This window comes from Ursus maritimus, unplaced genomic scaffold (assembly GCF_017311325.1).
Source record: "Ursus maritimus isolate PB19 unplaced genomic scaffold, ASM1731132v1 scaffold_9, whole genome shotgun sequence".
In the NCBI taxonomy this organism is placed as follows: domain Eukaryota; kingdom Metazoa; phylum Chordata; class Mammalia; order Carnivora; family Ursidae; genus Ursus; species Ursus maritimus.
Window position 1 is genome coordinate 52,604,006 of NW_024427107.1, and position 15,412 is coordinate 52,619,417.

General features: G+C 36.2%; 1 protein-coding gene across 1 annotated transcript in view; it reads left to right on the forward strand.

Annotated features, from left to right (window-relative positions):
- The window catches only part of PKHD1L1 (PKHD1 like 1), a 148,927-nt gene that overhangs the window by 526 nt on the left and 132,989 nt on the right, over positions 1-15,412 (forward strand). The window contains exons 2-6 of the mRNA XM_040626062.1: positions 1,729-1,818; positions 10,801-10,945; positions 11,915-12,023; positions 13,051-13,108; positions 14,200-14,293. Of these exons, the coding sequence (XP_040481996.1) occupies positions 1,729-1,818; positions 10,801-10,945; positions 11,915-12,023; positions 13,051-13,108; positions 14,200-14,293 (496 nt within the window). The remainder of the gene's footprint in view (positions 1-1,728; positions 1,819-10,800; positions 10,946-11,914; positions 12,024-13,050; positions 13,109-14,199; positions 14,294-15,412) is intronic.

A 15,412-nucleotide genomic window follows, 5' to 3' on the forward strand; every position in this document is an offset into this window, starting at 1 on the left:
ACACACACACACACACACACACACACACACACACACACACACTACATATACACGCACCCACATCCCGAAAGAAGAAAAGAGGGATTATTCTGAAGTCGTAAGAGTTACTGCTTAAATTATGGAACCTCAAGGCCCCCACCCGCTAGTGACTCAATTGAAAAAAAACATTGAAACCTTGCTGGGGGTGGAGGTGGGGGACACAATCTGAGTCCTCTCTTTTCTTGGGTACCTTCCCCACCGAAGGGAGGGCAGTGTCCCCCAGTAAGACAAGAATGGGTGTCTGTGGCTGGTGTCAGTCACTTTAAGGGGCAGCTGCCCTCTGCCTTCAAAGTAATACCCAGGAGAGGGTTGGAAGAGACTGATAAGATAAGAAATTGGAGTTGTCGGTGGAGATAAGGGAGGATGAACCTGAGATAGGCAGGCGGGGAGCAGCATGGTCTTGGAGATAGGATCCAGGGGCCTCGCTGGAGTTTCCTGCTCTTGGCTGTGGGCTGCTCCAAGTTGTCAATGTACCGGAAGCAGGATCAGCCTTGGAGCTCTTGGCAAAGTCTGACCCGTAGTACAGAGACATTTGAAGTCCATGCTAAACTTCTTACAGGCAGGAATGAACTATATGATTGTAATTGCTTTAACCTTTTCTCATACATCTATTTCAAACAGTAATTTCTATAGCTTTTCTTTTTGTGTCCACTTTAATTTTTCCACCTACTTTGAGAATTGTTACTAAATCTAGTAATTACCAGATTTGTACAGTTGAAGCAGAAAATGAACTCTTTTAGCCACTGTGTATCTTTGAGTTGTTTTAAAGCATACTTACAGTTCTTCAGAGAAGCAGCTCACTCACTCCTGTGTTTGCATAGGCACCTCCCTCTTTCTGGAACTCTTTATCTCTCCCATAGTTGATCTGGTCTAGCTATTCATATTTGCCCTCCAAGATGCAGCAGGGACACCCCTTCTTTCAAGAAGCCAGTAGGACCCAAGCAGTGTGGATGAAATGCCCCTTCTTGGTAACCCATGGTAACCCTGTGCTCTCTTGTCACTCTGTACTGTCTAAGCTAAGCTTTTGGAAAGTCGAGACTGTTACATTTTTATATCCCCAGGACCCTTACACTGTTCATTGAATGAAATAGTGACCATTAGGGTAAGAATTTACTATCATCAGGAGGCTAAAAATCCCAGAAATTATCTTTCCTAAAGTCTTACTGTGTCACAGAAAACAATTTCTTCTTAAAACACACCATTAGCTTTTGTACCTGGACTATTCTTTTCATTTTCATTGATTCTTTGCATTTCTGATGTGCTTTTATAATGAATGACTTATTTCTCCACAGTGTTATTTTACCAGCTTTGTCTGCTGCTGTGTCGGCTGCTAACTATAGTTATAGAACTGCAGTTAGTTGAGCACTACAAGAAATTAAGAGTTTAATAAATGTTTTATAATATGATAGGTAAGAATGATGAAAATGATCATGTATTATTCCTGCCCTTTGTGGCACCTAAGGCACCGCTTTGCATAAAGCCAACGAGTATTAGTTAAGTTAATGACTTATTTCCCTGTCAAGTCATTGGTTAGTAGAAGAACCACAAATAAAATATGGGTGTATTTACTTTCAGTCCTATAACCTTCAGGATGTTTTTCTTACAACATTGTAAGACGTGGTACCAAATTTGATGCTTGAATTGAAGTACTTAACAATTTTACCTTTACTGTATTGTAATATCTTTCAGATGGCTCTAAAATCATTCCCAAAGTCACAGAAATAATACCTAAATATGGCAGCATAAATGGAGCAACAAGGCTGACTATCAAAGGAGAAGGTATGGTTACCTTTTTCCCCCCCTTGGCCAAGGTTGAACTACTTTAAAGACTATTTCACATTTAGAAATTTATGGCTTAAAATAAATCCACAAGAGTTGTTTCTCCATTTGGCCAGAGTAGTAAAACTCTACCCCTTTGACAGCTAACAAAATCCCCAAGAGTCTTTACCAACTTGATCATCTGAATTCATATTGTAATTACTTGCTTAATTTAACTCCCAAGATCTGGATTATAATGACTGAACTAAAAGAAACATCTTCAGCCCAACTTTGCAATTATTTGCTTTTTTCTTCATGGGTCTAATAAGATTTATCTTTATATTAAATATAACATTTGGAGAGCCTTGGAGGTAGAATGTTCAATAAAAGGGAGGGATGGAGAAATAGAATGGTAATGAAGGCAGAAAGGCAATTGAAAACAAAACTTTGGATCCCTTCTCCTGCCATCCAGTCCTTATCAAATGCTTCATCAAAGCAGGGGTTATGTGTGACGCTTTCTCCTTGCCTGGTCTTGGAAGGAAACATAGTAGGCAAGCAGTGAATTAATTTATGAGCAACTCTTCCTAAGATTAAGTAGAAATACGTGGTTCTTTCAGCCCTAAGGTCTTCACAATCTAAATAATAGTTTTCAGTTTATGAATTTTTGAAGGATAGGAAAGAAAAAAATTTTTTAAATACAAAAAGCTATTATTTGTTTATAAAATAAAAAGAGAAGTGAAGTTTTTGGATTTAGAATCAGCAGAGCAAGATATTTAAGTATTCCGTCAGATACATTGAAATGTCTTTCAATACTTCCAAGTAACATTTCTGCTGATTTCAGTCTCTCAGTGATACACTTAAAATGGTTTATGTCTCTAAATTGTGAAGAATATATTTTGGATTAAAGTTTAGTTGTTTTTGTTGTTGTTTAGAGTTAAACACCCAAAGGCAATGTATTTGTTAAAGACAATTTTAAAAGTGTCTTTATTCATAGTTACCTTATATTGTAAATTGCTGTTAAGATAGTGTGCTTGAAAGCTATTAGGTTTTTGATTTAAAAGCCATGAGAGAAATGCCCAGATCAAAACAAAACAAAACAAAACAAAACAAAACAAAACAAAACAAAACAAAACAAAACAACCACTCAGCTATTTCTTTCTGCCTGGAGACCTAAACTTTTTCTGATCCAGGAACTATGGCTTGAGTTTAAGTACATAGACCCAGATGGCCCTTAGTTATAAATACAAAACAAAGCATTCTATCCTTAAGGCATTTTGGAAGAACATCTTTATGAATTTAGCTCTAACCTTTGCTCTTTCATGGACTTTCTGAGTCACAGTGTATCATGTGTCACTGGTATCATGGTGAATTTCTAGTTTTCCCATCTGTCTCAATTTCTGAATGCTCTTGACGGAGGATCATAGAATAGTTAAATCCTGTTGGAATGGTAGATACTTGCATCCCCACCGTGATTTGTCTTCCCTCTTCTTGCCTTAACCACACACTGTAGGTGACTAGAAATGTGTTAGCATATGTCTTTCTCAGAGGCTGAGTCTAAGTACTATTTTATGTAGTTTTTTAGGGCACATGATATATACAGAATGTATATAGAGCAATGTAATAAATTCACAAAACATACCAGACCTTCAAAGCTACATGAATGCAGTACTTGAACAAAATTTATTTGGAGGAACTACATTCACATAATCCATCAATGCTGTCTCTGACCCATACGTCGTGTTTAGAATTGCGTGCAGAGCTAATTTATTAATCACACAAGAACATTTTCTAAATGGAATTGTAACCGCTAGTTGATTACTTAAATGTTGGTCCCATAAGGGGCGCCTGGGTGGCACAGCGGTTAAGTGTCTGCCTTCGGCTCAGGGCGTGATCCCGGTGTTATGGGATCGAGCCCCACATCGGGCTCCTCCGCTGTGAGCCTGCTTCTTCCTCTCCCACTCCCCCTGCTTGTGTTCCCTCTCTCGCTGGCTGTCTCTAACACTGTCGAATAAATAAATAAAATCTTAAAAAAAAAATGTTGGTCCCATAAGACTATAAGATGTTTTATTTTTGTAAAAGTCATGTTGCAAAAATCAAATGTTATATAAATGTTTGACTTAGAAAGTGAGTTCTCTGAGATTCCACCCTCTAGAAAAATCTACTGCTAATATTTTGGTGTAGCCACATGACTTTTGGCTATTTCCACACATCGTAATCACTTTTACAGCACAAATTTACTACTGGATTACTTTGTTCTAAAGGTTGTGCTTCAGGAGCCAAAGATCTATAATTTTACAGTTACGATGCCCAAGTTTAAGTGTTTTGAGCACTTTATTTCCATGATCATGGAAATGATTGTGTCTCCATGTAAGAGGACCAGTTTAATGAGGAGTGTTATTATTTTGATTATTAGTTCTGGAGTGTTTCTAACTCTATATCTGTATTTCTTGGTGGTCTTTCTTAATCGTTCCCTTTACTTAAAAAAATCAGTAAGATGGAAGGAGTAGTATTTTACTTTTGGCTTTTTTTCCCCTAGATATTTCCCTATTACATATGTCTTTGTCTAACTGAAGTGTTGAATTGTATAGTTTTTATAATGTAATGGAAAACACAGGGACTTTGATCCAGTCTGACTGCTTTCAGTTCCATCCTTGCCCCTTCCTACCCTGTGACTGGGGCAGGTTACTCCCCTAAGCCTCGGCTTCCTCATCAGTAAAGTGGGATATTAATTCCTACCTGTTGGGGCTATTGTGACTATTGAAAAGGACAATGTATCTAAGTTACCCATAGATACTATCTGTTCCATAAATTAGAGCTATCTTATTTTATTTTTATTATTTTGTTTTATTTTTTGCATTTTTTTTCATATATGTTATAGGTTTGCTTTCATTCTTTAGGAATCATCCTTCCTCACACTGTGCTTTTCCTTCTCATTGTTTTTAATGTTACAACTTTTTGAATAGGTTTGTACTCTCTCACCCCTGCATTTTTTTAACTAGAGAAATCCAAACAGCCTGCATGGTTCATGGTGACTGCTGGCTTTAACAACACTGACATTTTCCATGATAGCAGCCCAGGCTGCTATCAGGAGAACCAGGTTTGCGTGCCTGGCAAGTCTTGTCTCCAGCTTTTCTGCAAAAGAAAAAAATACATCAACATGCCAGGAATTTCCATCTGAAGCTTCAACCTCTTCTGTTTCCAGGGTACACCCAACCCTTCCTGTAATCTTTGTGCTTTGGAGTACTTCCAGAAGTATTCTCTTTATAGCCAACTTTTTATTTAGAATTATACTTTTATATTGAAATTATTTTTAGAGGTGATTCCTTTGTGTTGCTTTTTAACTCTTTGGAATTAGTTAAAAAATTAAAACTGTTTTTATAGGTTTTTTTAGAGCAATATTTGTAGTGAGAATATTTACAAATCTTATTGATTTGGCTCATGTTTTTACTCCTGAGAGATAGGTCTATATATATATATATGACATAAATATGATGTAAAAATATATATGACATACATCTATGACCTTAAATATATGTATGTGACATTAAATATACATATGACATTAGAACAACTCCTAAGCAAAAAAACAATATCTTTTGTTGGTTTTATTTTTTACAATTGTATTTGTCTCAGGAATGCTGAAGAACAGATCTGTGTTACCATATCAATTTTGGGACATGTGCCTAATAGGAAAATAAATACATGTATCACATCCTGAGCCACCCCACAAGTGAAACTTTCCATACTTAAGTTAGTTGCCAGCAGCTGTTCTGTGCATTTCAAACTCAACATGAACGCCAAAGATAAGCAGAAGTTGGCAAAAGGAAAGAGCAGGTTTACAAGTAACTTGCTTTTCTGTGTTTTCCTGTATCTTTTCAAAATTCTGTTTTAGCGGTAACTGTTGTCCTAGAATCAAAACTTCAGATTCAATGCAAATATCTCTCACATGTCAAATCAATGCTTATATTTGTACTTTAGCCTATATTGGATGAGTTCTGTTTGGTTATGGTTTAAGGGGAGAGAAAGAACGTGGCGTTTACTAAAATCCCTAACCTTTGTTGAGTTTCTGCTTACTTTTTCTACACATAAAGGATGGGAGAAGAGCTAAGAACATAGGGTCTGGAGGAAGTTACATATGGTAATGGCAAATAGCTTTATAACGTATGTTTTTAAATATTGTTTTCTCTGAATATCGCAGGTGCCAGGTTGACACCTACAACCTGGATTTGAATCCTAGCCACCCACTTATTAGTTCTGTGTAATTTATAAAAAGGGATATCAACACCGAACTTAAACTTCAGGATTTTTGTGACCGATAATAAGAGCAAATACCAACCAAGCTCTTAACATATGAGCCAAACACCATGCTATGCAATATATAGAATCCTCATTTCGTCTTCCTAACAATCCAATAAGTAGGTAATTATGGTCATTTTTCTTTCTTTCTTTCTTTCTTTCTTTCTTTCTTTCTTTCTTTCTTTCTTTCTTTCTTTCTTTTAAAAGATTTTATTTGTTTATTTGAGAGAGAAAGAGTGAGAGAGAGCACAAGCAGGGGGAGCATCAGAGGGAGAAGCAGACTCCCTGCTGAGCAAGGATTTGATCCCAGGACCCTGGGATCATGACCTGAGCTGAAGGCAGACACTCAACCGACTGAGCCACCCGGATGCCCCTGGTCATTTTTCTGATGAGAAGGCTAAGGATGAGAGAGTTTGTATCTAAAATTTGAATGTCCAGATTCATACAGCAAGGACATGCCAGAGCTGGGATTCGAATCCAGGATGTTAGGGTTCCTTTAAAGAGCACCATCCCAAACAAGCAGCTTTACTAGGGCTGGAGTTTTAAGGGCTTTGGCATTTGATGAACATCTGGCACAGTGAAGTCCTTAAACTAGGCAATATTCATGTTTTTAATGGACCTTTTTAGAACACTGAAAATGTTCAATAATTTAAAAAGCAATCACACCACAGATATCTAGCAACCCCAGTTCAGCCACTTCAACTCTTAAAGGTTATTTAATGTGAGCACATAAGGTAGTAGTGATTATTCTCTGAAACACACTGCAAAACTACTTGAAAATTGAAAGTAAATACCTAATATTTATTTTTTCTAACATAAATAATATATATACATAGAATTTAGAGTTAAATCTACATCTTTGGGTTTAACATTTTTCCTGGCTTACTGATTTTATTATTGTACTGTAGGACAGTATGCACTGTAGGTAATTGAGTTCTGAAATTCAAATAGCTTATAAATTTACATTAATAACATGGATGCAAAGGAAAAATTTTCATAATTTCAAAAACATTGTTAGTTATCAATTTGGCTGTAGTGGTGTTTTAATGTTAAGCACTTGCGATATATAGAGAAAAGTAACATTTAAAAATGCACATACTTTTAGAACTCAGATTTTAGGAATTTTAGATTTTGGAGTGATCGAGGCAAAAATTGTTTATTTACTAACTTAACTTTATCCCAGAAAATATTATGACATTGACAACTTCCTAGATTTACTCTGCATATTAGAATATTATTAAGTATCTTTTAAACATTTTTACTAGGAGAATATTTAATTATAGGATTTAATCAATAGAACAATACCCCAATTAATCTTAACCTTAGGTTTTATTTCTTGGGTTTGTTTTGAAATTGAACGTTGTTCCAGCAATATGAAATACTTTTATGTGGCATAAATTACTTAATGGATATTTAACTACTTCCAAATCTAGTTTAGAATTTTCATGTATTTAAAGTAAGACTAAAATAATTTTCATCAATTAAAAAATAATTTTCTGCTCTGTTTCACATCACCCATTTCTCTGGTTCTGTTGAATCACACCCATTAGCAGGCAAACATACTGTTATTTCACCAACCTGAGAAAAAGCGGGAGCAAAATCATCAAGCTTCCTCTTCTAACTACCCTTCTAACTACCACCTATGTCTCTGCTTCCCTTGATATAAAACTCCCCCAAAAGGTACCAGTATTTGTTCTCTTTACTGATTATCCTCCAGTCTTCTCTTGAGCCCATGCCAATCATGTATCCATGGCTCACTGAAACAGCAACTTCTCTGCTGCCCCTCGTCTGTATTCTCACAACAGCAGCTAGTGAATCTTGGAAAGTGTAAGTCACATCATGCCACTCCTCCGTTATGAAGCCTCCAGTGCTTCCTCACTCATAAAAATATTCTGAATGCCTCAATTTCTGGTCTCCTCTCCTACCACTCTCCTCAGACATATTTCTCCAACCATGCTTGCTAATTCTTGAATCCAGAAACATGCTCCTACCACAGGGCCCTGACCAGCGTGTTCCCTCTATCTAAAATGCACTTGCCATAGATATTCTCCTGGCTTACTCCTTCCAGAAAGTTTCCTTGAGCATTTACGTCACGTGCTACCTATATGCCAGGAATAGGATTGGGAAATCAGAAACCAGAAAGTCTTGGAAAGAGACGTGTGAAGATACTCATGGTATGAGCACAAAGCATGCAGATCTATGTCTCACGTTAACTCCTACAAGAGAGGATCCCCACAGAGGAAACAGAAAAACCAGACTGATTGAATGACTCATCCAGGAGCTTTTCTTTTTGGCTACCTCAATGCTTCCTCATTGGCTTTGGCTTCCTCAATGGGCCCAGGAACAGAGGGGCCACGAGGTGAAGGCTGTGCATGGGTTAACACCATGGGCTTCCTTTACCAAGGCTAAGCTATCCACTGCAATTGCTGAATACCTGACCTGCCACTAGCAAAGACCAACACTGAGCCCTCAATAGGGGCCATCCCTCAAGAAGTCCACCAGTTACTTAGGGACAAGTTGACTGCATTACTCCCCTTCTCTCATGGAAAAACAGAGATACATTATTGCTGGAACAGATACTTACTCCAGATACAGATTTGCCTTCTCTATCCTCAGTGCCTTTGCCAGCCCCATCTTCTGAGGGATTCCAGAGTCTGGATTACTGCCAGGAGATTCCATAAAATAGTGCCTCAGAACAAGGAATGCATTTTATAGTGAAAAACTTGTGATTATGGGCACATGACCAAAAGCCTGTGTCACTCTGAAACATGTGACCTAGTAGAATGATGGAATGGTCTATAAAAGACAAGCCTAAGATCCCAGCTTGGGAACAACATCTTGCGAGATAGGATGCTGGCCTCCATCATATGCCTTATGCCTTGATCCCATGGCAGATACACGCTACTGTTTCCCAATAGACAGAACACATGGAGCTGGAAATGAACGGTGATTCTCGGCCATTATCACTCTCAGTGATAGGGAATCTACATCTGTGCCTTCTCTCCTCGCAGTTTTAGATTCTGCTGGATTTGGGGTCTGAGTTTTTGGTGAGAGAATGCTTTTGCCAGGGATCCCTATATAGCTTCCATGGAACTGAAATTACCACTAACACCTGATCAGTTTGAATTCATCAAACATAATTAGCAGCCTACCAGAGAGAATCAGTTTTGATGATCATGAGGAGGTCGGCTTGCTTTACCTAATGGAGATAGGGAAGAATATGTCTGGAATTGAGGGTATTCATGGGGTATCTCTTGGCTTCCATGTGCAGTGATGACTGTGAATAGGCAATTGTGGCAACCACAACCCGACAAGGGTAAAGCAACTAAGGACTCAGACCCTCAGGATGAAGTCTGGTGTTGCTCCATCTGCTTAAGTGCTGGTTAAGGGTAAGGAAATCTACAATAGGTGGTAAAGAGGGAGTACGGTGACTATTCATTGTAACCTCAGGACCAGTTGTATCTTGTCCTGCTGACCGTCTTATATTAAATCTTTAGCAGAGCTTTTGGCTGGTTACCACCTTGGAGACTTGATACTGGATTATATTTAAAATGTGGGGCATGAGCGTGTCCATATGGTGTGAGGAGTCGGCTATAAGAGACGCCTTTTTTTTTTTTTTAAGATTTTATTTATTTGACAGAGACAGCCAGCGAGAGAGGGATCACAGGCAGGGGGAGTGGGAGAGGAAGAAGCAGGCTCCTAGCAGAGGAGCCTGATATGGGGCTCGATCCCAGAACGCCGGGATCACGTCCTGAGCCGAAGGCAGACGCTTAACGACTGCGCCACCCAGGCGCCCCTAGAGATGCCTTTTATACTCAGCTTCACAGTCCCTTGTTCTCACCTCTAATTCTAGCCACAGCCATAGCAGATAGTCCCCCATAGACTGTGATTCGGTCTATGCTTGCAGCTCTTGCCTTCTGTTCCCACGGCATGTCTTTGTCTACTGTCCCAGGGTTTCACTGATGCAGTGACTTGGGACCTTGGAACCCCTGTGGCGTATGGGCATATGTGCAGCCTGAAAGTGCAGGACAAGCTATTCCCCCCCTCCCCGAGAACCCTCAACTAATGGGGACAGGATTTGATGAAGAAATGTTTCTTGCCATTGATTCTTTGATTCCGAGAGGCAGTCCATGTTTTCCTTGGAAGTTTCCAGCAAGATTGAGCTCCAGCTGTGCTCACAGCCCAGGTTTTCTTTCTTCAGGTCTTATTCTCTTTTGTCCCAAAGGGGTCACCACTCAAATAAACCACATGCTACAAGTCCTCGCCTCAGATTTTGCTTTCTAGGAACTCAAGGTAAAGATCCCATCCCTTATAGAACAGTGTCCCCTTCACCTACTCTTTCTATCACATCTGGCCTGCTTTTCTTCATAGTAGTTATCCTCAGCAGACATAGTATCTGATGGGAGCAGTGGGGGAGAGTCTATTTTCTCCAGCCCTCCACACCTTACCACTGCAATATAAGCTATTTAATTCTGCGCCTGGCAAATAATAGGTTCTCAAGCATTACTTTTGTGAGTAAATGGATTGAAGGTGAATTTTTGTGCTTCCAAAGAGGATTACAATCATAGGGATAAATATTAAATAGGTTAACTGCTTACTTCAGTACTATTCCTTACTATTTATTGATGATTCAATACTGAATGACAATTGTTAGATCTTTGAAAACAGAATTCTATTAATAATAATTCAGTGTTCTTACTTTTCCAGGTTTTGCTCAAGCAAACCAGTTTAACTATGGAGTTGGTAATGCTGAGTTGGGAAACAGTGTACAATTAGTTTCTTCTTTCCGATCAATTGCTTGTGATGTAGAAAAAGATTCAAGTCATTCAACTCAAATTACATGCTATACCAGGTATGTTTTATAGTATGTTTAATAAGAGCATTTTGTCAGATACATATTAGTATTATATAGTTTTTTATATACTCTATTATAATAATATTTTCTGATGATCAGCTATTTTTTATTTCTATTTTATTTATTTTATTTATTTTATAGCTTTACTATATTTAGTCGTGGTGCTCTTTCCACATACTGGCACAATAAAAGAAACTCTGTATCCTCTCCCAGGTTATTAGAGCTATTATCTTATCGTTATTGATCTATTTCAGAAGATAAATGGCTACTATTAAATTGTAATGATGCTCCTCAAAATATCAGAATTATGCTTTCCTGTCCAGTTTGATTAATTTCGTTCAAAATCTTGACATAATCATTACGATTACAGATGATCATTTTGTATAGTGACATTTCAGGTTCTTTTCTATCAGACCAAAATGATGTTTGTTATTAGCAACTTACAGGAAAAATTAATCATTTTAAACGGCAACTTTTAATAATAAAACAGGTAGCACATATTCCAGAGGATTTCATCTGCATTAAGCTTATTGGCTGTTTTTCAGCAGCAAAAGCTTTCTTAGAGAGAAGTTTGATCAGAACTTTTAAAAAAAAACAAAGCATAACATAACTGTACCAAGGTGATGTATTACTGTTTTAAGTGGTTATTCCATTTGTTATTGCATTTGTTTTCCTTTTCAATAAGCAGCAGTGCACTTCGAATAAGCATTTGCCTGAGGCCCATATTGTTAGAATCTGCAGTCCAGGTTTCAGGATGGAGATCCTCCATAATTTAGAATGGAATTCTAGTAATTTAGAATTCTAATAATATTGAATGGAATTTTGCTGTACATCAGTTAGAATTTTAGATACTTTTTTTTTTTTTTTCAAAAATGACTTGTAGTCTGGGGCAGTATTTTTCCTTAATAGTATACATTAAGTAAAAGGGTCATTGCATTCCTTACATGTTCTTCATTTGCTTTGCAGAGCAATGCCAGAAGATTCCTACACTGTGAAAGTCAGTGTGGATGGGGTTCCTATTACAGAAAGTAATACCTGCAGAGGTCGCATCAACAGCTGGGAATGCACCTTCAATGTATATGGGATCTCCTCTTTCACTTCCAGATGATCGATCTTGTGCTTACTTTTTTGCTAAACTGGGCTTTTATTTTTTTTAATTTTACAGACTATTATCTATTTCCACATTAAAAAATATACTAGCATGTAGCAAAGGATAACTTCACTTAGTTTTAATTATCTCCTATGGTAGTGGAATCTCTTTTATCATTTCTTATTGGTTTCCCTCTTTGAATTAATTTTATTAATGAAGTGAACTTTTATGCATTAAATTTTTTTCTTGCTCACACTATTTTTTCTCTTTCTCCATTTCTGAGTTTGATTTTCCTTTTCTTATCTTCATTGCACTCACCTTCATTTTAAATAGAATCATAACTATTTTTCCTTTCTTTATAATTTCTAATGCAATGAGATAAAATATGACTGCCCATAGCATAGAAGTCATTCAAAAGTTACCTTATATGTAGATGTTTACAATAATACATTTCTTCTGAGGACCACCCCATATATTTTTTAAAATTATGTTGTCTATCAAAAGTATTAGAGTTTCCGTCCCCTTTCTTGTGCTCCCTGAGATTCTCCTTTCTCCCCTTTCCCATTTGGTGTCACAATTCTTAAGAATCATACCTGCATTGCTCTAGAAAATTATCATTAGCTTCATTACTAAAGCTGACATTGATGGACTTTTCCTAGGTTTTGCTTCTGTTTTGAAATGTGCTTTGTTATTTTTTCTTCATAGGCTTAAATAAAAGAAGGCTTTTTTTTTTATTCCCCCAAATTCCTAAAAGTTGTTACCAGAGAGCCTTATTACTAGGGTTTGACTTACACTGATAACAAACATTGAACATTAAAATTCCAAACTAAAAATATTGAAACAAAAGAGAATTTTTAGTGGATAAGGAAAAGATCTTGAATAAGCAGAATAATATTCTAAACTTTATTTTTTATATGTAAAAGAAGGTATTTTGACAGTCATATTTAGAATTATTTCAATGTAAATAATGTAAGAAGCAGAGATATGAGCCATTGACAGTATTATTTTACAGGCAAAAAGTTTCAGAACCCCAACGATAAAGAGCATCACACCTTTATCTGGAACTCCAGGTCTGTTATATGACAGCTGATATAATATCTTTTTTGGTTTATGGTCATTAATTTAATTTTTAGTATATAAATTTATTATATCTGATAATTTATAAATAGCATATTGCTGATTGTACAGTAATATTATTTCAAAAATTGATTTTCAGTAGTTACATCTGAATCTGCTATGAAGTATTTTACTATCCCCCTATTGGACATTAAGCTGGCTTCCACTTCATTATAGTTATAATTATACCAGTTTATAATCCCAAAAGGAATATGTGAGAATGCCCTTTTCTATAACCTTGACAATTTTAGGAACTAATTTTTTTCGGGTATTTATATGAAAAATATAGTAGCTTATTTCTAATTTTTCCAATTCTTAATTTATGCAATTAAATTTACTTATTTATATATATTTATTGACCCTTTGTTTTTCTTCTTTTATAAATTACTTGTTCATCTGCTTGGTTTAATTTAATGGTAGTCAATTTTTTCCATATTAAGTTATAAGAATTCTTTATATTTTAAGGATATTAATAATTTATATGTCATATATGTGGGAAATATTTTTTTAATTTACCATTTGCTTTTAGATTTTATTGATGGTTTTTCCTGTCATTCAGACATTTTTAATTTTTTAAATGCAATCTGTAGATTTTAACTGTTGTTATTTCTTCCTTCATTTTTATGCTGTAGAAGGCCAAACCACCTCAATTATATATTATAGAAATTTATACTTATTTTCAAGAGTTTTTATGGTTTTATTTTTATATTTAATTTCTATCCCCTAGGATTTATTTACTTATTTGGTATAAAATAAAGTGGGATCTTACTTATTTTTTCAATATCATTCATGACCCAAGCAATATATATTGAATAATTCATTGTTTTCCATGAAAAACTTCTTTAATTTACAAATATTTATTACTATGCATGCTCACTCATGTTTTATTGTATTTGTTAGAACTTTCAGAACAGTGTTAAACAATAGTGATGAACTTTGGATATAAGTGTCTGGGTCCTGATTTCATCAGGAATACCTCTAGTGTTTTGGTATTAAGTGTATGGGTAGATCATCTCACACAGAACTTTTTGCTTGTTTGTTTTAGGCACACTAATAACTATCCAAGGCAGAATCTTCACTGATGTCTATGGAAGTAATACTGCATTAAGCTCAAATGGGAAAAATGTTAGGATTTTGAGGTAAATTTTTGATGTGGAAACATATTCTTATCACTGAGGTGGGATATGGTATTCCAAAAATAATGGGTTCAGTGATATTAAAAATCACTGTAATGTGATGGGATTTACCAGTGTATTTTCAGCCATACTATAGGAAGAAAAGTAGACTGTTGGATGATTCATTGACATGGAAGCAGTGGCCAATATGCCTTTCTTTTTTTGGCCTGATGTAATTCTTTTGTTTTCTGTAATAGATTTTATTAATAGAAGGCCAAGGAGGCAAACCCAATAGTAATTGGGTTAGTCATAGAACTTCATTACTGGATAACTTGGTTACCTAATCTACCTGCCTCATGTTGCATATATATGTCACTGTGTAGCCTGGAGGTCCATAGCTTAGTCAAGATCCGAGAACCGGAGTCTCCTGACTTGCAGTTTGGCCTTTTTTCTTCTACACCGTGGTGTATGGGAGAGTGCTGAAACTAAAAATGGCCAATAACGTGTTAACAGCCTTGGGTTTGAACACTGGTTCCTCCATTTACCAGCTATGGACCAGATGGTAACCCTGGCTACTTACCTAATATCGAAAAATAATTGTCCACATTTTGGATCAGAAGCTACTCGCTTTGTCACTAATCTTTCTGTAGCATCGGTGCGACTATCTTAGTCCTGCCTTGAAAGACTGAAAGTCCTATTCATTCCCTATAGAAGGAAGTACAGAATTGGCTTTCAAAAGGCTCCATGCTTATTAAATACAGGTGTAAAATGGATAAATAGATAAATTAGATAACAGTTCATAGAGCAGTTAGAGAGTTTTTTTAAATACTAAAAAGGTGACATATATATGTATACACACATATGTGTATATAATTTTGTAAAACAAATAATTTGAAAGGTTTTACTAAATGGAATAAAGGCAATTTAGGTGGCATTCTATGAGGTAGAACTCCATTAAGTCACAATTGTATGCATCTATAATATTCTGGAAATGTTCATATTGATTCCTTACGTTTTGTAGGTACTGAATAGAGAAACAAACATTTAACATTTTAGATAGACGTTTAGCATAAATAAAGATTTTGTTTGCTTCCATATAGTTGAATGTTATGAATGGTTTATAATCCAATCTTAGATGGGGTT